The sequence below is a fragment of the Bos indicus genome, chromosome 14 (assembly GCF_029378745.1).
Source record: "Bos indicus isolate NIAB-ARS_2022 breed Sahiwal x Tharparkar chromosome 14, NIAB-ARS_B.indTharparkar_mat_pri_1.0, whole genome shotgun sequence".
Classification (NCBI taxonomy): domain Eukaryota; kingdom Metazoa; phylum Chordata; class Mammalia; order Artiodactyla; family Bovidae; genus Bos; species Bos indicus.
Window position 1 is genome coordinate 4232409 of NC_091773.1, and position 22950 is coordinate 4255358.

The following is a 22950-nucleotide window of genomic DNA, read 5'->3' on the forward strand; positions in this document are numbered from 1 at the left end:
AGTTTGGAGTAGACCACTCTCTCAGACAGAGGTCTCATGTGGTGGTACAGAAGGTACTGTTGACTTGAAACAAGTGCTAGAAAGGACTCTCTGGTAACTTCCTTTAATTGAGTGCTCATAGCTTTTTTTTTTAATTGACTGGCAACCGGGCACTGTGGTAGGGACCCTAATCCTTCCCATAAGCTGATGGGGCAGGCTAATCCCCTTGTTACAGACGAGGCGCGGAAGCTTAGACAGTAGCTGAGATCATGGAGCAAACCTGACAAGTGCTGGACCCGGGAACTGAACTCCAGTCTGTCTGGCCCCACGGCCCGTGGCTCTCTGTTGACTGCCAATCTCAGCTCCAACGGGGGCTGAGAGCTGAGATTGGCAGCGGGGGACACCACTTATGACTCCTCACTGTCCTTCCCCCCAAAAATGAGGACTCTACTGGGTCGGCACCTCCCAAATCAGAGTGGGCACTGCAGCACTATTTATATGCATTGCTTCATCAGACCAGACGCTACTCAAAATAAGTTAAACAGAAATATCTCTCTGTGTCCTCAGGACCCTGTAATCGGAGACAGTCTCTTGTAAAATGAACTGAGACAGTCTATTTGGGGTGGGGCGGTGGAGAGAGAAAATAAAGAACAAAATCAAGAAGAATTCAGTACTGAACATGAAAGAGAGAAGAACAGGGTTACGGCAGCTGTCGGATGTTTGCACAGACTCACAGAGCCATCACGGGCCTTGAGTGGTTTCTGGTGCGGATGGTGGGGCTCTCTCAAGGGAAGGCATCCTTCTCTGTGCTGCCCCATTGGCCCAGGAAGGATGCAGGGGTGCGGTATCTGGATGGACTTTGGAAGTCAGCCCTTGGAAAAGGATTCTGGGAAAGCCAGTCTAAGCTGAGTTGTCAATCAAACATGAAAGGAGGGGAAGAGGGGAAAAGACACAGAGCAAGGAAGGAGATTAAGGACCCGGGGTGGGGAGGGCACTTGGAAGGGCCTGGGTGAGCGCAAGATGGAGCCATTATCTGCAGAGCCATATAAAGTCCAAGGCCTGTCTGTGGTTTGGAAGTGAAAGAAGCCCAGTCAGACTGGCTTAGATTTTTTAAAAAATGGGGCTGGAGAAATATTTATCCCCAACACAAAAGCTCTGAGTGCTTGTGGACTTTGGGCAACACTGGGCTAAGGTGCTCAAGCGACAAAACTCATCTCGTTCCCCTCAATGGGTGGCTTCCTTCTCCATCAGGATTCCCCCACCCCCGGGTCATGGCAAATGGCCCTCCACAACTCCAAACCTAGCATCTCTATCAGAAACACGCCTCTCTTCCCGGAAACTCCAGCAGAGTTTCCAGAGATGCCGTGGCTTGAGTTTCATTCACAGTTTTTAGCAACTGGCAGAGAAACGCGACTGGCATCTGGTCTCTTGATAAAAAGAACTGATAGGAAATATTTTTGAATTCCACAGCACAAAGAAGGAGGTTAGCAAAGCACATTTCTCATTCTGTGTCCATCCCCTGCAATGAAACTGATCCTGCATTTTGGTAGCCTGGGGTTTAAGCTGATTCCATGTGAGTCTTTCAGTGTCTGAGTAGAAGGAGAGCTGGGTGGGTGTTCTTGCTGGTAATTAGAACTAGACTCCTGAAGTCCCGAGTTCCCTTGTTTCCTCCTCTTCTATGAGACATCAGCTAGTGCTTTCATTCTGTAGAGGGCAGGGAGCAGTCCTCTGTGGTTACTGATGGTATCTGTCTACGGCTGAATTCTAGTTCTGCATGTTCCTGGGTGTATGATTTGAGACACATGTGTTAACTTTCCTGAGTTTGAGATTCCTGGATTCTAACCACCATTTGGTCAGCTTGTTGTGAGGAGATAAAACAATTCAAGTGAAACCACAGCATGGCTCTGGCTACTGTTTACATCGTTCATGCCACTGTACGTTCACCACATCTGTTATCGCATAACCTGTTGAACCAGCTGTCATACTGTGGGTTTGGACATGTATTTTCACTGCCCGAAAAATCCTCTGTGCTCTGCCTGTTCATCCCTCCCTCCCCTCACCCCCGACACACTCTTGGAAACCACTGATCTTTTTATTGTCTCCATAGTTCGGCCTTTTTCATAACGGCACAGAGTTGGAACCATACTGCATGTAGCCTTTTCAGATTGGCTTCTTTCACGTCGTAATATGCATTTAAGGTTCCTCCAGGTCTTTCCATGGCTAGCTGGCTCATTTCTTTGTAGTGATGCATAATCTTCCATTGTCTGGATGGACCACAGTTTATTTATTGATTCACTTGCTGAAGGGCATCTTGGTTGCTTCTGCGTCTTGGAAGTTATACATAAAGTTCTATAAACATCCGTGTGCAGGTTTTTGTGTGGACCTAAGGCTTCAGTTCCTTTAGATAAATACCAAGGAGGGTGGCTGCTGGATCACATGGTAAGAACATGTTTAGTTTTGTAAGAAAGCACCAGAGTGTTCTCCAAAGTGGCCGCGCCATTCTGCGCTCCCACCAGCAATGACTGAGGGTTCTCGTTGGGCCACAGTCTCGCCTGCATTCGGTGTTGTCAGTCTTTGGACTGTTCTAACAGGTGTGGAGGGGTGTCTCGCTGCTGCTTGAATTTGCATTTCCCTGATGACAGGTGATATGGAATATCTTCCCCTGTGCTTGTTTTCCCTCTGTATATCTTCTTTGGTGAGGGGTCTGTTAAGAACCTCAGCTTATTTTTAAAATCAGGTTGTTTTCCTATTGCTGAGTTTTAAGGGTTTTGGGTTTATTTTGAAGAACTGTTCTTTATCAGATGCATCTTTTGCAAATATTTTCTCCTGATCTATGATGTATCTTTTTATTCTCTTGAAGATTTTGTTTGTTTGTCTATAGTTGAAAGTGCACCACAGAGGGTTCTCCACCATGAAAGTCACAGGAAAACATTGGATCACGGGAAGCAAAGCAGCAGCACAGAAGTACCCTAGCACTTCTGAGACAAAGTGCGGTAGTTGACCGTGAGGCCGACGCTGTGTCAGCAGGGCAGGGGGCGGGCACTTGGTTCCTCTGCCTGCCCCCACCCTGGCAGCACACTGCTTTCCCTAAGGGCTCTGTCCTCTGCTCCCTCTTCACTTTTCCAGGAGGGTCTCCTGCCCCATTGTTTCTTCTGAGCTAGACTCAGATGTCTTTGACTTCTCCACCCGGGTGTCTTCCAGGCGACTCAGACTCACTCACTATGTCCTGCTTATCGCCCCCACCCCACTCAGTGCCTGGCTCCCAGATGTTCAAACTGGAAGTCTGGTACCATGGGATCTGCAGCTGGGCCACTTGAAAATGTTGGCGTTAGTTGCTCAGCGTGTCTGACCCTTTGCAACCCCATGGACAGTAGTGTGCCAGGCTCCTCTGTCCATACTGGAGTGAGTTGCCGTGCCCTCCTCCAGGGGATCTTCCCGACCCAGGGATCGAACCCTAGTCTCCTACATTGCAGGCAGATTCTTTACCGTCTGAGCCACCAGGGAAGCCCAAGGACCACTTGACCTCCTTACTGTCTTAGGAAAGATTATCAGCATCTCTCTTTGGATGTTGCACTGGCCTCCTTGTTGGTACCTCTGCTCCATCCATCCTTCTCAATAGGGTTTTCGAAATTGCACTGATATAGGTCACTCCCTTGCATGAGGACATCCACTGCTTCCAAGGGCAGAGTCTGACCCCTTTTACTAGGTTACTGACCAAGTCCTTTGACTGTCTTTATTAACATGGATTCTGGCCTTGTGGTCCAGCCTGAATTTTCATCATTGCTTTTACTTCCTCATCTAAATACTTTACTTATTGCTCATAAGTGATCCTGGAAGGGAGGCGGGCTATTCCTGGTGAAGACAACCCTTATCTCCCTGCCTGCTCTCCACCCATCTTTCCCGACTCCGCTCAGGTGTAAGCTCCTCCAGGAAGCCTTCCCTGACTCTCAGGCCTAAGTCAAGTGCTATCAGAACACTGACCCTACAGAAATGGAAGCATCTAATTGCTTATCTGCGTCCACTATTAGGTCTGAAGCTTCTTGGACAGTGTCCTGTTCTGTGCGCCTGGCACTTAGTAAGTACCTGACCTGCCTTCAGGGCATAACTGAATTGGGGAATAGTTAGACATCAAAGGCCTGGGACCCCTACGCAGTTAATACTGGCCTGTGACATAGGTGTTATACGTGAATGGTTTGAGGTCCAGAGAGGTTAAGTGACTTCCCTGGTTTGCACAGCGAGTCACAGGCAGAACTGGACTCTGAACACAGGGTTCTAAACAGAAGCTCTGTCATTGTGCCAGCTGCTGCAGCAATAGTCAACGGCCCTGAAGGTGCTCGGTCTGTGGTGACTGAGGAGGACTTTTGCAGGTCTTGAATCCAGGAGGCAGGCTCCCCAGCACTCCCCAGGCAGCTGGCCTCTTGGGCTTCCATAGAGACAGAAGCCAGACAGCTCCCTCTGCCCTTCTGCCCCTGCAAGTGCGGTCTTCATCAGACAGCACAGCAGAGGCTCAGAAGGACCCGGCTCAGTGTCCTGGACACAGCCACGCCAGGCTTTCCTGTCTCCACCAGATTCCTGCCCAGAGCTTCGTCCGTCGCCCCAGCAACACATCCGCGGTGCCTCACTCCACACAGTCTCCACCCTCCGTGGGCAGCGGCCAGACCCTCTGCAGCAGGCAGAGCTCGCACTTTGTCCAGGCTGCCTCGCGATGTGCCAGATCTCATTTTCTCCCTCTAAATTGTCTTCTGCTCAGTGTCTTTTCTCCCCCACCTCTGAGTCCCTGAATAGGGAAGGCTGGTTACTATGGCGATGGGCTGGCTCGTGGAAGGAACTCAGCTCAGTAAATTAATTGCTGGACTTTTTGGAGACTAATGGTATAGCCCTGCCTCCTAGGGACAGGGTGTGGCCTGCGTCGTGCCCACTTGGCAGCCAAGTCCTAGACAGAGCTGGTGAGAGAAGTAGAATCGTGGTACCCATGCTTGCTGGTGGGGAAGCAGGGCACACAGATCTCACCAGGTACAGTGGCTGTGTCCCTGGTCTGTGCCAGTATCTCTGCAGCATGCTTTGTAGAAACGACTTCATGGAACCCTCACAGCATCCCCTATGGAGTAGGGGTGATCCCCTCTTTTGATGGAGATGGGATGCTCATTTAGTGGCTCCTGAGCATAAAGGTGCCTTACCTAGCCTGCCTCCTTGTGGGCATTTTGCTATGAACACTCATTCATTCTCTTCCCTACAACATCTTCCAGAAGACAGAAGTACAGGGAACATTTCCTATCTCATTCTGTGATGCCAACATGATCCTAATCCCAAATAAAGGCATTCGAGGAGAGAAAATGGCACACCAATATCTCTCGTGAGACTCGACGCAAAAACTCTCAACAAAATATTAGCAAATAAATATGACAGTGAATAAAGGGAGTTCTAGGTCATGGCCAAACAGAGTGTATCCCAGGCATGCAAGGATGGTTCAATGTTTGGAAATCACTTAATGGAATCCATCACACAACAACCAGAGAAGACCCTTCTCTGTCCTCTGGAGGATGCACGACTTGTTTTGGCTATATCCATGTTGTCTCTGTGCTTAAGAAAGAAGGGTTTCTCCAGCCAGATCCCAACATCCTGAGAAGCCCTGTTATGCTTGATTATACCTATGTGCCTGTGTTTGCCTGGGACTAAATCCCGGCTACTGGGTGTGTGTCAGGGGCAGGTTCCTGAGCCCTTTGTGCCTCAGTTTCTTAATCTGTAAAATGGGTCTCATGATACCTGCCTTCCAGATTAAATGAGTTATTATGTATCAAGTCCTGCGAATGACTCTTGGCATTTAGTAAGCATGTGATATATGTTAAAAAGGTGAGTGTTGGAGAGTGTGGACTTTGGTTATTCAGGCCTGACAGCAGGTCCAGCTCCGACTTTACTGGCCTGGGTGCCTAGCAAAATTGTCTGTGCTCCCTGATCCCAGATTCGTCTTCAGGAGGGTGGGGCTCGCAGTACTGCCTTGCAGAGAAGATGTTGCTAAAAGGGGCCTGGCTTGCAGCACACACATTTCCCCAGCCTTTTCTTTAGAGGACCAGACAGCAAGACTGTGAATTTTCATCTCCACACATATTCACCGGGACAGAGCTCAGCACAGACTGGCCCTGGGGGAGCTTGCTGTCCTGCTGCCGCTGCTAAGTCGATTCCATCGAGTCCGACCCTGTGCGACCCCAGAGACAGCAGCCCACCAGGTTCCCCTGTCCCTGGGATTCTCCAGGCAAGAACACTGGAGTGTGTTGTCATTTCCTTCTCCAGTGCATGAAAGTGAAAAGTGAAAGTGAGGTCGCTCAGCCATGCCCGACTCTTAGTGACCCCATGGACTGCAGCCTACCAGGCTCCTCCATCCATGGGATTTTCCCATGGAAAGAGTACTGGAGCGGGGTGCCATTGCCTAAGGAATAGTTATTTCTGAGTCCTGTGGACCTGCTTTCACATGCAGCTCTACCCTTCACCAGCTGGGTGTGCTGGGGGCATCTCCCTGCTTGTCAGCCTTGGCTTGCTGGCCTGTGAATGGGGGATGCAGGTGTCCACACCATGGTGCTGTTCTAGAGATGGGACCTGTGATATGTGCAGCGTGGAGGCTTTCCAGTGACGCCGGGTTTTACCCAGGTAAGGGACCCTTGGGCTTCCCAGGTGGCGCTAGTGGTAAAGAACCCGCCTGCCAATGCAGGTAGAAGTAAAAGACACAGGTCCAGTCCCCGAGTCGGGAAGATCCCCTGGAGGAGGGCATGGCAATCCACTCCAGGACTCTTTTCTGGAGGATCCCATGGACAGAGGAGCCTGGAGGGCTGCAGTCCACAGGGTCACAAAGAGTTGGACACGGCTGAAGTGGCATAGCATGCACACGTGCACAGGATGGTGATGGGCTGAAGAAGCACGTGTGGTCGGAGTCCCTGCCCTGGCTTCTGCTACTGACATGGCCTTAAGGTTGTGCTAAGGCTTTACTTGCAGGTTTCTTTTTTTTAAGGTTTGTTTTTGCTTTCACTGAGTCTTTGTCACTGCACCAGCTTTCTCTAGCTGCAGTGAGTGGGGGCTGCTCTCTAGTTGCCGTGGGCTGGCTTCTCATTGCAGTGGCTTCTCCTGTTGCAGAGTGCAGGCTCTAGGTGCACGGGTTCAGCAGCTGTGGCTCTCTGGCTCTAGGGTGCTGGCTCAGTAGTTGTGCACATGGGCTCAGTTGCCTTGTAGCATGTGGGATCTTCCCGGAGCAGGGATCGAACCTGTGTCCCCTGCATTGGCAGGTGGATTCTTAACCGCTAGGTCACCAGGGAAGCCCTTACTTGCAGTTTTCTTGTTTAATCCCCTTGCAGCAACCCTGTAAGGTGGTTTGTTCGTATCTCACTCCTCAGTGAGGATGCTAAGGCGCAGAAAGTTTAGGTCGCTCTCTGAGGTTGCAGAGTTGGTGATTGACGGAGATTTGCACCACCAGGCACTCTGGGTTGAGGCTCTGCCTCCTGACCTCCTGGCGAGGTCTGCCCCAATCTACATCTGACCCCATCGACCGAAGCTGCTTTTCTCTTAGTGGTGCTGGTGGGTGATGGAGCTGTGAGAGGGCTGAGCGTGCTGACCTGCAGCCTGGGATGTGGGGTCAGGCAGTCCTCAGCCCAGTGTGGGGATGCTCCTGGGCTGTTACAGAATCTGCTGCCTGTTTCACAGTTAGGCCAACCAGTCCACCCTCACTAGAGAGAACCACTCCTGAGATCTCTTCTTCTTATAAAGACACTAATTTATCGTGGTGAACACAACCTCATGACCTCATCTAAACCTAAGTATCTTCCAAAAGGGGCTTCCCAGGTGACTCAGCCCATAAAAAATCTGCCTACAGTGAAGGAGACCTGGGTTTGATCCCTGGGTTGGGAAGATCCCCTGAAGGAGGGCATGGCAACCCAGTCCAGGATTCTTGCCTGGAGAATCCCATGGACAGAGGGCTACAGTCCATGGGTCGAAAAGAGTCAGACACAACTGAGCAACTACCACACACACAGTTTCCAACGACCCCTCTTCCAAACACCATCACACTTGGGATTGAGGTTTCAACACGTGAATTTGGGGGGGACTTGATTTAGTCCAGAGAAAAAGGCCTGGACAAACATTTGTAGATGGTAGGTGAAGAGAAAGGGAGGGTGGGAAGTTGCCAGGAGGGACCACTCAGTATGCCCCAGGATCCACTGGGCCCTCCATTCCCCTAAACTGTCATCTGAATTAAGTGTCCTGTGGATGCTGTGACAAATCATAGAACAATTTAAGCAATGCAGATTTATTATCTTAAAGTGCTCAAGATCAGAATTCCAAAATGGGTCTTACTGGGCTAAAATTAAGGGGTTGGCAGGGCTGTCCCCTTCGAAGTCCAGAGGGGAGAATTCAGTCCTTGCCTCTTCCAGCTTCCAGAGGTCACTTGCATTCCTTGGCTCGTGGACCCTTTCTCTGTCCTCAGAGCCAACAATGGCTGAGCAAGTCTTTCTCAGGTTGCCATCTCTCTGTGTTCTGACCCAGATTCTTCCTTTTGTAAGGATCCTTGTGATTACATGGAGCCTACCGAGATACTCCAGGTTATCTCCATATTTTAAGGTCAGGCGATTAGCTATGTGTTTTTGTTTTTTTTTTAGCATTAACTTATTGTTTTTTTTCATTTCCTTATGTATTTATTGGCTGTCCTGGGTCTTTGCTGCGGTGTGTAGGCTTCTCCAGTTGCAGCGCACAGCCTCTCTAGCTATGTGTGTGGGCTCAGCAGTTGTGGCACACAGATTTAGTTGCCCTGTGGCATGTGGGATCTTCATTCCTCAACCAGGGATTGAATCCACGTCCCTGGTGTTGGAAGACAAATTCTTAACCACTGGCCCACCAAGGAAGTCATGATTTGCAATCTTAATTCCACCTGTATCTGTCATTCTTCCTTGCTATGTAGCATAACATATTCACAGAGATAAGGATATGGACATCATTTATAAGGTTTATTGTAATAAAAAGTATATAACATAACATTTACCATTTTAAGTGTGTGACTCAGTAGCAACAGGTTCATTCAGATATTATATAAACATCAGCACTATTTCTGGAACATTTTCATCACCCCAGACAGAAACCCTATAACCATAAAGCAGTAACAGAAGATGTCTTACTGCATATTTAGGCCTTTCTTTAATTCCGTTCAGCAGTGACTTGTGGTTTTCAGGGTACAAGTCTTGCACCTCCTTGGTTCAGTTTATTCCTAAGTATTTTATGCTATTTTTTGATGCTGTTGTAAATAAAATTCTTTTCCTTAATTTCTCTATGGATTGTTCATTGCTCCTGGACAGAAATACAGCAGATTTTTGAATGTTGTTTTTTTTTTTTCATTCTGCAACTTTGCTGAGTTTGTTTATTGGTTCTAATGGCTTTTTGTGAGTTTTTAGGGTTTCTTACACATGGTAACTATCATCTCACCTTCTCCTGAAATGGTCACAGGACAATCCCCCTCCTGTTCCTGAGCCCCCATAAACACCCCCTTCCCTCTCTCAGTGTCATTGAGCCTACCTTGCCTGGGCCTATGTCTTACCTGTCTCCCAGGTGTCCGTGAGTATGGATTTGGTGACATTCATCTGCCTGCCCTCAGAACCTGTCACATGAAGGCCACTGGCAAATATTTGTGAGTGAATAAATGAATGGTAACATCTATAAGCAGTTTCCTTTACCTGGATCTTGGTGTTCTCAATGACAAACAGTTTTTGAAATGGCCATCCACGTGAAAATAAAATACACAAAATGGGAAATCATTTAGCTAATAAACCTCAATGGATCAAAGAAATGCATTGAAAGCAAGAAGGGATGTTGAGTTAGCCAAGATCAAAGGAATGGTGCCAATCTGTGCGGCCAGGTACGCAGTGAGAGGGGCCCCACACATGCACTCCGACACTGCTGGGGGCAGTGAAAACAGGGCAGCCTTTTTGCAAAGCAGTTTGACAGTTCTTACCAGGGCCCTTTCAAAACCCATAGGACGGACGCCCCAAGTGTTTTCCTACAAATCTATTGTAAGAAAATAGCTGAGTATGGGCAAAGAGATGTCCTCTTGTGACATGCTAAACAAATAAAGCAGCCTATTAATGTCTAAAAGTAGAAAATACGATCAGAATAATGACGTTAGTGTCACAGGTCAAGAGCCTTAGGGAGCAGATAACAGGAGGCCTGCGGGTTCTTAATTAATTTGCATCTGCTAATGGATGGATGGGGACCGGAGAGATGGATGAATCAGGGAACAGGAGGTAACACTGAGCTTTGCTCTTAGAAAGTCACACCTTTGGCTGTGTGAAAAGTTGAGTCTCAGCAGTGAAGAGGGTTGGGAGGCTGGGTCTGGGGAATTCCTCCCCTGAGGGGGTCCAGAGGTTACTTCTGCAGCTTCTTAGCTCAAGGGCCCTCCTGTAAAGATGTTCTTTCTTCACACAGGACATGTTCCAGTAGACCCTCACGGTGTCTCTTCCTGGCCAAGAAATGCTGGTTCCCAAGCACGAGAGAGCCATGGGCCACCTGAGAGGGAGCGTCGTGGCCGGCCTCCTGTGGATGCTGCTGCTTTGGAGCGGGGACCGCGGCTGTCAGGCCCAGAGGGCAGGTAGGGCCGTAGGCGGAATACAGAGCAGTGGGTGTGTGTTCATGTGTGTGTGGGTGTGGGCCGGGGGTGAGCTAGTGCCAGGGGGTGTGAGAGTGTGGGTCATCCCAGGTGTGGTGTCCACTGTCCCCCAGCCAGTGTGAGTCATAATCAGCCATGCCACTGGGGCGTGTACACGTGTGAGAGAGTGAACACACATCTGAGGTCGATCATACAACGTGTTGAGGCTGTGTCTCTGTTGACCACATACATGGTGTGGGGACAGCAGTGGGGTTAGCGTCCTGCTGCCTCGTCTGGTTCCTGAGAGGACCTTGGGCCACAGCCCGAGGGGCACTGAGTGCCCTGGAGTCCAGCCTAAAGGGGTGGCCGGGACAGTGAGCGGCCAGAAAGTGGGGAAGTTAGGAGCAGAAACAGCCCGGGCGGGAGAGGTGAGAAGTGACAGAACGGCTTGCCCACCTGTCCGAGGGCCTCCTGGGAGGAGTCATGGTCCGTGGGAGACCTGGGGAAGGAGTCAGGACGGGAGCGGCTTGGGCTGTCACGGCACCCAGCCCCGAGCCTGCATGCCAGGTCTGCGGTACACAGCTGGACCTGGTCTCAGGGAGAGAACTGCCGCTGGATGGCTGGGTGTGAAATGCTGCCCCATTTTACAGACGAGATGCCCAGTATTGGATAAAAACTACGTAAACCGCAAGGATTTACTGTGCAGTCCAGGGGACTATATTCAGTATCTTGTAGTGACTTATAATGGAAAAGAATTTTTAAAAAGACTATAGATTGATACATAAATATGCATAAGCAGATCACTTTGCTCTAAGCCCTGAAAATAACACAATATTGTAAATCAACTATGCTTTGATTTTTTTAAAACGTTGAAAAAAAAAAAAAGAGAGCCCCCCCGCCCCCATGCCCCACCCCCTGTGAGGTTGAACGAATGGGCAGGGTTGAGCTAGAGTCAGGCTGTTTATCTGGGCCCTCCAAAGAAGAGGAAAAACAAACAACAACCCCCCAAGGCTTGTGTTTCTCCATCACTTTACAAGGGTCTATTCTGCCTGCGACTCACAAAGCTGGGGTAGCTAGACAGACAGTGATGAGTGTGGACATCTTGTTTTCCGTGTGGGGAACACGGGCCTTCCCAGGAGATTTCTGTGCCCCCAGTATAGCTGCAAGTGCCCAGTTGGCACCAGGATTATCAAATTCAGAAGTGGGAAGGCCCGAGGACCTTCTGTCTCCGCCCCCATTTCATGGAGTGGAAAGCAGTCTGTGGGGTCACAGGGCCCCTGCGAGTGGCAGGACCGAAGCCAGAAACCAGGGCCCCTCCCGCCTCATTGCCCTTCATTCTCACCTTCCTGCAACCGCACCTGTGCCCTGGCCTCCAGAGAAAGTGGCCCCGTGGTGAGGCCTCCCGCACGAGTGAACCTTCTGCCGCCTGCAACCACATCACCTCAAGGGTTAGAGCCGTGGGCAGCAATCACCCTGATCAGGCTTGGACATCATGGTCCCAAAGGCAAAAGGATGACCTTTGTGTCCAGGACAAAAACTCCCCAGGAGTTTTCTCTGAGTGCACACATCTGGGCAAACACACTTCAAAAGCTCTGATCCTGTTAGGGGATCCGTTCTGCGAAGGCAGGGGTTCACCTCGGCTTCTCAGCCGATTGGACTTGGATTTTAAAAAACTAGAGGGGAAGGTAGACGTGGAAAATTCAAGGGGAGCACTGGAGCAGGGTGGGATGAGGATGTGTGCGTGTGTGTTTAAATATACCTAGCTATATCATTTTTGTTTTTTGAACTTAATGCATTGTGTATTGTGTAAACGCAAGATCAGGACTACATAGAACTACAAGGTAATACAATTCGCTCATGGCTCTGCTTGCCAGAAAGAAGCGATGGTTCTTTTCGTAGCTTCTCTCCTCAATACGCAGTTGTATACATGCACATGCACACACAGACACACACAGACACACACACACGTGCTTTTCATACCTAGTGATAGATGATAGAGTGAAAAATGTATCCACATTGGTAAATGTGGCAATGGTAGAGTGGAAGGTGTATCCACATTGGTAAATACGGCCATCACTGTGGTGGCCGCCTAGCATTCCATTGAATGATGCAGGCGGAATATTATTTAAGTGGTCCTTATGCGTACCCATGAAGGCAGGCTCCGGGATTTTGCTTGGCAATGCTGCCATGAACTTCCTTACAGCTTTACTTTTGCCCTTTCTATTTATCTGCTGGTTTTCTTTAAGTAAATCACTGAATCTGGAATTGGCGGATTCAAAGATACAAGGCTTTTAGGGCTCTGATGATGGGGGTGACAAACCCCAGACTCACTCCTTGAGCCCATAAAGGCATTCTCCTTATATCCTCACTGGCCACCACAGTCAATATTTTTTACTTTTGCCAACTGGACGTTTTAACACAGTGAGATCTCTCTTTTTTAAAAAAAAAAAAAAATTATTTTCACTGATCAACTGTCTGTGCCAGGTATTTCCAGAAGCCTGATCCGCTGCTCCCGTTGTCATGGCCAAGACTCAGATTCTGGAAAAATCGAGGCAAGGGCATTTTGATGATTCCCCTGTCTACTTGGGCAGCACTTTGAAGTTTAGAAAACACTTTTCTTCCTATTATCTAACTGTAAAATGGGGACCAGCAAGCTCTCTGCACAGGGTTGCCCTGTGGATCAGAAATAAATTATAGTGCTGCATTTTATTTAATCAAAAGTGTCATATAGCTTATATAAAGTTTATATTTGTAAAGATATGAGCCTATTTTTATAAAGCACCGTAGACTTTCTAAAATATATGAATGCAATCCATTTTATATGATTTCTAATAGTGAGACACTGTGAACTGTTTAACTCTCTGACAGGAGAGGACTGGCTAAATAAATTATGTTCATCCCTGTGGCGGAATCTCTGCAGCCATGGAAACCAGCATTATCACACTGGAAATGGGCTCCTGGCCTATCACTGGATGCTGGGAACCAGCTTATATATCAGTGCCACGGGTACAGGCCCACTTCTGCCAACAGCATAGATAAATACACCGTGGGTTAGCAGTAGTTATCTCTGCCCAGATGGAAATATGAGCGTTTGAAGATTTTTTGGATTGCCTTTTGCAGGTCTGAAAGACAATGAAGTCACTTTTGAACCAACATAGTAGGAGGAGTTAAAGAAACTGACAACAGTAGTCAGCACTGTTACATGACTGTTATGCACTTACATGGATATATCTGTAACCTATACATAATCATATATGCTTATACACAGTACATAATATATAATATATAATTATGTTATTCACTTGTATAAATACATGTAGACTGTATATATAATTATCTATAGTATATAATATATACTTATATGTTATTCACTATATATATATGTGAGTGTACATATTAACTATATACGTAGTCAGGTGAACTTCACAGCAATCTTGGGGAGACTCCCCATCAGATAGCCTTTAGGGAACCAAGGTTGGGGCTTTAAGGCGGCAGCCCAGCCTCGCTTCACCCCGCGGAGCGGGCGGGGCCTGGAGGCAGGTCTGGGGGACCCAGATGACCATACTTCCAGCCCGCTGCAAGGACCCTGCCTTTCCCGTTGCCCCTGTAGGTTGCAAAACTGTCCACTATGACCTGGTGTTCGTGCTGGACTCCTCCTCGAGCGTGGGCAAAGAGAACTTCGAGAAGGTCCGGCAGTGGGTGGCCAACCTGGTGGACACGTTCGAGGTGGGCCCGGAGCGCACGCGGGTGGGCGTGGTGCGCTACAGCGACCGCCCAGCCACAGCCTTCGAGCTGGGCCGCTTCGGCTCGCGGGCTGCGGTGCGCGCGGCGGCGCGGCAGCTGGCCTACCACGGCGGCCACACGCACACGGGCGACGCGCTGCGCTTCATCACACGCCACAGCTTCACGCCACGAGCCGGCGGCCGCCCCGGGGACCGCGCCTTCAAGCAGGTGGCCATCCTGCTGACCGACGGCCGCAGCCAGGACCTGGTGCTGCCCGCTGCCACGGCCGCGCGTCGTGCTGGCATCCGCATCTTTGCCGTGGGCGTGGGCGAGGCGCTGCGTGAGGAGCTAGAGGAGATCGCCTCCGAGCCCACAGCGGCGCACGTCTTTCACGTGTCTGACTTCGACGCCATCGACAAGATCCGGGGCAAGCTGCGGCGCCGCCTGTGCGAGAGTGAGTGGGGACCGTGCCCGGGGCGGGCGGGGCGAGGGGCAAACCCAGCTTCCAGGCAGAGGCGGGCCTGAGGACACCCTGCGGCTGCTCTGCAGCTCAGGAACCTGGAAACCCAGGCGCACCCACCCCCAGCGTGCACACCTACCCTCAGGGTCCCATGGGCCCTGTGCCTTGGGCCCTGAGTCCAGGGAAAGAAAATTCATGAGGGCTGGGTCCTAAACCCCATCCAGCCTCAGATTTTGGTTACCTGTCTCTGGTTGCAGCTCCGTATCTGCCATGGGGACTATGCATTGGTTTCTCAGGGCCCTTGAGTCAGAGCAGGTGCTTGCAAGGCCTCGCCCAAGCACCTGCTCACACAGGTGAGAGATGTCAGGTCCTGCCCCTTTCCTGAGGTGTCACAGTGAAAAATCATGGAAGAATGGGGCACAGACCGCCTTCAGGAACTGTCCCCGGCAAGCCCGAGGCAGCCACTTCAAGATGATGGCTGCTGCTGGTCCCAAAGGCCAGGGCCTCTTGACCTGTTGCTCTCTGAGATCACCCGAGGCCTCCGAGTTATTTGTCTGGAATCTTGACTGTGGCTAGGGCTAGGGGGATGAGAGAGGGAAGAGTTTGTGGGTGGAGTAAGGGGACAACTGGGCAGAGAGCCAGGAGCCCCTAGGGCTCTGACCTGGGCGGCTGACCTCAAGATTCTAGTGGGGTCATCCTGAGGCCAGCCCCCTCTCCAGGACAGGAGGGGCTGGAGTGGGTTTCTCCCGTGTCAGCCTTTCCCCAGCTTCAGCCTGTGCCTGCTTCACTGGGGTGACATTCCTTCCTGGTAACTTCCCCCTCCCGGGCCCAGGTGGGGGCAGGGAGCAGTGTTGCCTCTGTCTTACTGACTTCTCTGGGGGACTGAGCCCTGGGTCAGGGAGCCCTGAGGGTCCCACCTAGACAGGGGCAGGAGGCTGGGTCAGTGGAGGAGGGACTGACAGTGGGAACAGCAGGCCGGAGCTGCAGGGACCTGGTCTCAGGGATGGGCCAGCCTTGCAGCTAAGACTTGTCTGAGCCTTGATGCTTGTCTCCATTTCTTTTGCACTCTGTGGCTTTTTCTCTGTGTTGACTTTCTCAATCTCTACTTACTTATTCACAGATACTTAACGAGAGTCTGTTTTTTGTGCAGCCTTGTGCTGATTTCTGGGCCTATAGAAAAAGATAAGACACAGCCCTTGCCCTCAGGCTTTCCTCATCTGTTGCTGTTCAGTCTCTAAGTCGTGTCTGACTCTTTGTGACCCCATGGACTGCAGCACGCCAGGATCCCCTGTCCTTCATCATCTCCTGGCGTTTGCTCAAACCCATGTCCATTGAGTCAGTGATGCCATCCAGCTATCTCATCCTGTACCCTTGTGCTGCCTTCAATCTTTCTCAGCATCAGGGTCTTTTCTGATGAGTTGACTCTTCACATCAGGTGGCCAAAGTATTGGCACTTCAGCATCAGTCCTTCCAAGGAATATTTAGGATTGATTTCCTTTAGGATGGACTGGTTGGATCTCCTTGCTGTCCAAGGCATTCTCAAGAGTCTTCTTTAGCACCACAGTTCAAAAGTATTGATTCTTCGGCGCTCAGCCTTCTTTATGGTCCACACATGACTACTGGGAAAACCACAGCTTTGACTAGACAGACCTTTGTTAGCAAAGTAATGTCTTTGCTTTTGAATATGCTCTCTAGGTTTGTCATACTTTTCTTGCAAAGAGTAAGTGTCTTTTAATATCATATCTGCAGTCACCATCTGCAGTGATTTTGGGGCCCAAGAAAATGAAATCTGTTCCTCATCTAGATATTGGGAAAGACACCAAAGAAAAGAATGTGGTGGGTGAGGTCCTGCTGTTGTTTTGGTGGATGGTGACCTTGAGAATGAGGGAGGGCTTCCTGGAGGAGGTGGCACTTAGTTTAGAAGAAAGAGCACAAGCTTCAGGATGAGGTGGCAACGTTTAGTCAGTGCACTATAATGACTGGAGGAGAGGAGCAGAGTGGGGGCTGGTGGCTTTGTGTGATTGTCAAGGCCTGGATAAAGAGGGGCCTTGTGTGCACGGCGAGGCATTGAGGGTTCTGGGCAGGACGTGACATGGTCAGATCTTCGCGGAGAAAGGAATCCTGGCAGGTTAGTGAGCCCCCTCACAAGACAGCTGGGCAACTTCAGAGAATGGTGTTGGGGGTGGATGCCCAGGCCCGTTTTACAGATGAGGAAAGGGATGCCCAGAGGGTTAAGGGACACTCACCTGCTCCATAGCGTGCAGTTCACTGGCTGTGGACTTCCACAGTGACTTCATTTGACCCTCGTTACAGCCTCCTAAGATACAGATGCTCCCCTTCTTGCTGAATGCTGAGATCCAAGGGGGCACAGCTGCAAGGCCTGCAGGGCCCTCAGCAGCAGTCCAGAGAGGTGATGGCACCACGTGGGGAAGAGGAGGAAGGGAGGATGAACTGCTGCGCCAACGGCCAGGTAGAGACTTGATCTAGGTGCATATGGCCAGAAATACCGGCTGACAGAGGCGGGTGCTAGGACCAGGTCAGCCCAGGGGCAGTCATCCAGCCTGGTGGCTCAGAGTCTGTGAGCACCCAGCTGACCACTCCCGCCAGCATTTCTTCATCCTGGCAGCCTGGGTTCAAAGTGGTTCTTCGTCTTGGCAGACCAGAAGCTAGATTTTGAAGAGGTTCCCCCTCCCAGGGGATGGCTTTGGGAATGGTTCGGACAACCCTGGAGACGTCAAGTCACTGGATCGTGTTGCCCAGTTAATAAAGTGGCAGTGTGGGCACAGAATCTGGGCTGTCGGCCTCTGCCCTCATCCCCCTGTGCCCCTAGAACACAGATTTCACCACCACTGACCCTGGGTCTGAGCGAGGGACAATGGTCACAGGTAACAGCAAACCCTGCTCTAACTTGCTTAAGGAGTAAGACACAGGGACATCACCCAGGATGCAGAGGCCAGCGGTTGGGCAGCCCCGAGCGGGGACCGGGCCCTCTACTCTCCTGTTGCTCTGCTCGCCTTTGCTGTTAATTCTGTTCTTGGCAGATTTGTGTGTCAGCGTCCGGCAGTGACCAGCGTGGATGGAAGAGATGCTGATGAGGTTCTGTTTGGAGAAGACTGAGGTTGGGGAGGGAGAGGGAAGCACCGGGAGCCAGTGGCTGGAGCAGGGATGGCAGGGAGCCGGGGCCCCTGGGTGGGGAGGGCCTGACCATCACAAGCTCTGGTCTCCTCGTCTCGGGGAGAATCGCGGCTGCCCACTCGGCCGTGACCCAGAGGGAGCAGGAAAGGAGTCCCTGCCTCACTCCCTGTCCGCCGGGCTGGCTGACATCCCACAGCAGCCAGCGAAAGGGCTGGGTGACAGGGGCCTGAGCAGGACAGAGAAAGAGCGGGTGTGGGTTGGACCCAGGAGAGGAGAGGGTGACCCCACAGGCCTGGACTTGACTAGCTGGATGCCTTTTAGACCCTGTGACTGTCCCCAGCCAATCACCGTAACCTCAGAGTGAAAGCAGGCTGACTCTCTGGGCCTGAACCACAGGACCCTGTTTGATATTGTGCAGTGGGGTCAGTTACTGCCTCTCCTCCCCCAGGGAAAGGGATCTGACCCCGGCAGGAACACCAGGGACCAGACCCAAAGGGGAAAGGATGCACGTCCAGCCGGCCAGCACATCTCACATTTGCTGTGGAAATGTCAGGAGAAAGTCAGGACTCTCCCTCGCAGGCTTCTCCACATGCCTGAATGGAGGGAAGAGTCGAGTTATTCTTAATCATCTGAAGGGAATCCGGTTTGTAAATACAGCTGGAGGCTGAGAGGGTCCGCTGTATTCTGGAGACTCAGGAAGCAAAATGTCTTCACAATTGCTTCAATTAGAAACAAAGCAAAACAAAACAGAAGAGCGAACAGGAACGTAGTGGGAAGCACGTGGCGGGTGAGATTGAGGAGCCCCACAGCATCCAAACAGCCAGAAGCCCTTTGGCACAGGCAGGGTACCTGCAGATGATGCATGGTCTGGATCCGGGCTGTTCCCGCGGGGGCTTCTCACTGATGACCTGGGAGATCTGAGAGTAAGGACATGGGTTTCCAGTGTTGTGATCATTCAGTCCATCCAGTCCACTCATTCATTTATTCATTCAACAGCCATGGTGGATTCACACTAATCTGTTCATTCATTCAACTTCAACCCAACCGTACGCTGTAGTCGGCATCGGTTCACTTCAGTCCATCTGTCGGTCCATTCATTCATTCACTGAGCAGTCACACACTGAGTGAGTCCTCTGCCAGGCAATTATCAGGTGTCCAGGATGCGGACTTGGAGCTGATGTCCTTCTTGTCCTTGGGAAGCTTTTCCTCCTGGAGGCAGCAGGGAAGTGACACATGATTATACCACAGACTGTGCATGCTGGTTGCCTCCTGCCGTTTGAAATTTCTGTTCGTTTGTCTGCGTCAGAGCTGCCTTCACCCACGGAATATAATCCTCACCAGGGAAAGGCTGTTCCTAGGGGTACCAGTGCCTGGAACAGAGCCTGGGATGGAGGAGGAGCTGCCTGAATGTTGTTGAAAAAGAAATCAGGGGCAGCAACCTGCAGTGGATTCTGTGCTGTGCATGTTGGAAGCAACTCATGCAATGATCTACTGCCTCCCAAATGCAAAGACTAAGCATATTCAGCAAATCTGAAATCCTAGCCAACAATAACTGTTTCCCTCGTGTGTATGTTGGTGAGCAGAGTGGAACGATTAGATGTTGGAGGTTGATGAACGTCTGGAAAAGGCAGGCTGGGGCATGGGGGGTGGGGGGTGAATCATACCTGCACCCTATGGCAGGCCACATCTGGGGGAGAAGGACCCCAACCTGACTTCCCAGGGTGTGGGGGAGGTGAACAGCACTCAGAGAGCCCGCTGTTCTCTGAGCACCAAACGTTTTGAAGGCTGGGGAGGATATTTGCGTTTCATTCACACTGTGTTCTCACCCAGCCCAGTTGGGGTGGGGGGAAGGGGCGGTGTCAGTGCTCACTATTTGCATCTGGGGAAACTAGTGCCTCGTCCCGCGCTGGCCATCACATGTGGCCAGTGACCAATCTGGAGCTGGTCCAGACTGAGAAGTGCCTGAGTGCCATACCCACTGGATTTTGTAGACGAGGTATGAAAAAAGGGAGTAAAGCATCTCATGCATCTTTTTATATTAATTACATGTTTAAATGATAGTATTCTGGAAATGTGGGGCTTCCCTTGTAGCTCAGTCAGTAAGAGTCTGCCTGCAATGCAGGACACCTGGGTTGGATTCCTGGGTCGGGAAGATTTCCCCTGGAGAAGGAAATGGCAACCTACTCCAGTACTCTTGCCTGGAGAATCCCATGGACAGAGGAACCTGGCAGGCTACAGCCCGTGGGGTCGCAAGAGTCAGACACGACTGAGAGATGAAGCACACACACATCCTCAAAATTTAGGGTTCAATACAACATATTCCTAAAAGTAATTTTACCTAGTTCTTTTTACTTTTTTAAAACTGTGGCTGCTAGGAAATTTCATACGATCTTCTTCCTCCTCCGCTTCCTCCTCCTCCTCCGTCTTCTATGCTGCTGATGCTGCAGATGGGAACTGAGGTATGACTGCTTCCAGAGCCTGTGCTTTCTAGCCAGCCTGGCTACCAGAGGGAGGCAGGGCAGTCTTGGGGGACAGTGGGGAAACTGAGTCCCAGCTCAGCGCACAGGAGGTGAGGGGCCAGTGTCCAGGTGGGTGCCCAGCCCCAGCCCTCAGGCAGGACAGGCTGGGATGTGGGGGCTGTGGCTGCCCTGCTCTGGTCTGGAAGCCCAGCCGGGAGTGACCATGTGAGCAGAGGAGGGGGTGATGTGGGGACAGGACCAGGCATGAGATTGGACAGTGCTTTTTGAGGGTGGCTGCTGCAGAAGCTTCTCTTTGTCCAAATTGCTCCTGGACCAGCCATGGACTCGAACTGTCCTGCTTCTCAGGCCTCAGAATGCCATCATCCCTCTCTGCTTGGAGCAAAATTCCCATAACCTGCCTCCTAAATCATAGCAGCAAATAGGATAACTTAGTGCCGCCAGCTGATTTTTTTTTTTTTTTTCTAATGCATTTATGGCTTCCTTTCCACGTCTATCCTTTCTCAGAGTTCATATTCACAACACTTAGGTACTTATATTGGCTTTTACCCCATGGCCACTCCTGGTCCCTCGGAGGGTGGCTAGTTCGGGTCACTCCTGAAGTGGCCCTGCTGGCTGGGAGCAGACCTGGGATTTTGACCTCACTCTGACCGCAGAGCCTGAGCTCTTCCCACTAAGTTTGGATATTCAGGAACCATCTTTAAACCTACTGTGGCTTTGAAGTCTCACCCCAATCCCCTAAGTAAGTTTTCCTTCTGTCGCTGACGGCACTGAGGGGCCGAGTGGCTTATCCAGGATCACAGGGAATCAGGCCTTCGACTCCTCACCCAGCTCAACACTCAGTGCCCGCGAGTCTGAGCTTTTCTGAGCTGTCCTTCCGTAGTAATCCCATCAGATGTCTAATTATTGAACCCTACCAGGGCCTGGACCAGCCCTGGCTCCTGCACGGTGACCAGTGGCTGTTTGTTCAGTAGACCGATGAAGGTCATGGTAGCTGAAGAAATCTTTATCCTCATTTTATAAATGAAAGAGATGATCTGCAGACTTAGGAGTGGACAGCAGCAGCAGCAGCATTAAGCATGCATGGCGGTGTTGTCAGAGGCCTGTTTCTAGCATCATGACCTCCGTGGCCTTGCCCAGTGACCTCCCCTAAGGTCTGCTCTGGCCCATGGCTCACTGTCCCCCTGGCCCTGGACTCATCCAGGGAAGCACTTCCGTGTCAGGGCATCAGCTCCTGCCCCTCCATGGCCTGCCGAGGCCCCCAGGGGACTGGATCTCAGCCTGGCTTCCTGCAGAGCGTGGGGCAGAGGCCCAGCCCCAGAGCCGCAGCTGTAATTAAGAGCCCTCTCCACCCTGGGCTCGGTCACGGCCACGACACAGCCTTTATATAGCTGGTGGTGTGGCCTTCAGCGATCCTGTGGCTGCCAGCACCCACAGCCGGGGAGCCTCCACCTACTTCTATTCTGGGGACGCTCTCTGGTGGTCCTGCCTCCCCTCTCCCCAGGGACAAGGGCCATGTCCTGGGCTGTGTCCTGTAGCTCTTGGATGTTAGTGTGACAGGGCCCAGGAGGAGCTTCTCGTGTCTCTGCAGCCTCCCTCCCTCCCTCCTCTGTGCTGTGTGTCCACATGCTTTCCCAGTGGGTTTTGACTACTGGATGCGATCCTTACTCACTCACACACACTGACACACACACACACACAGAGGGGCTTTCTTATGTGTGAGGTGGAATGCATTTCACTGTTCTCCTGCAGATCTCACGGGGAGCATGTCGGCATCCCCTCCCCAGCCATGCGTTTCACCAGTTTGTGATTTTATGCATGTCCTCAGCCCCTGCAAGAAGGGTCCCGACGTCCTCTGCTCGTTAGACCTGCTCACAGACTTGGCTACCGTGAGGATGGGGAAGATGGGCCTGGGGGCTGGGCACTGAGATTCCTTGAGAGGCTCTTTATTGCTTTTGACCGTATCTGCCATAGGCCACTTCACCTTCAGGTGAGGGAATCACTTGAAAATATATTCTATGCTTTTTTTTTTTTTAATAGCAAAAAACAGTGTGAGTAAATCACAGGACTTATTTGTGTAACTGGGAACGGACCAGGTGGACCTTTGAAGACAGCAGCTCGCGGCAGTGCGCGTCTTAAAGGCTCTCTGTGATACGCTTGTGTTACTTTCTCAACACATATTTTTTGTTTCCCTCTTATCTCCTGGACTTTGTTCTGAGGCAAGGGGATCACGATGGTGAGTGATCACATCTGAGATTCTACTTTTAGGGCAATACTTTCCAGAAAGAAGATGGAGGGAAAAAAAAATCAAGTGAACTTGATTGTGATTTCATAGAGTGGTTAAGTGCTTTGAAGAAATGAAAAAGGGTTGCATGATAAAGGGTCTTAAGTGGGAAGGTTATAGGAAGGCCTTTGAGAAGAGAAAAGCTGGAATGACGTGGAACAGCCGTTCACGCCAAGGTTGATGGGCCAGAGTTCCAGCAGAGGCAAGCAGGAGAGCCAAGGGCCTGCAGGAGGCCTGGGCCTGATGCTGGTGGAGGAGGGGCTCGGCCTGGCGGGGGTGGGCA

At 51.0% G+C, this 22950-nt stretch overlaps 1 protein-coding gene across 1 annotated transcript in view; it reads left to right on the forward strand.

Moving 5' to 3' along the window:
• COL22A1 (collagen type XXII alpha 1 chain) overlaps positions 1 to 22950 on the forward strand; it is a 224614-nt gene that overhangs the window by 12555 nt on the left and 189109 nt on the right. Inside the window, exons 2-3 of the mRNA XM_070802401.1 lie at positions 10429 to 10591; positions 14199 to 14765. Coding sequence (XP_070658502.1) covers positions 10474 to 10591; positions 14199 to 14765 — 685 coding nt within the window. The 5' untranslated portion in view covers positions 10429 to 10473. The remainder of the gene's footprint in view (positions 1 to 10428; positions 10592 to 14198; positions 14766 to 22950) is intronic.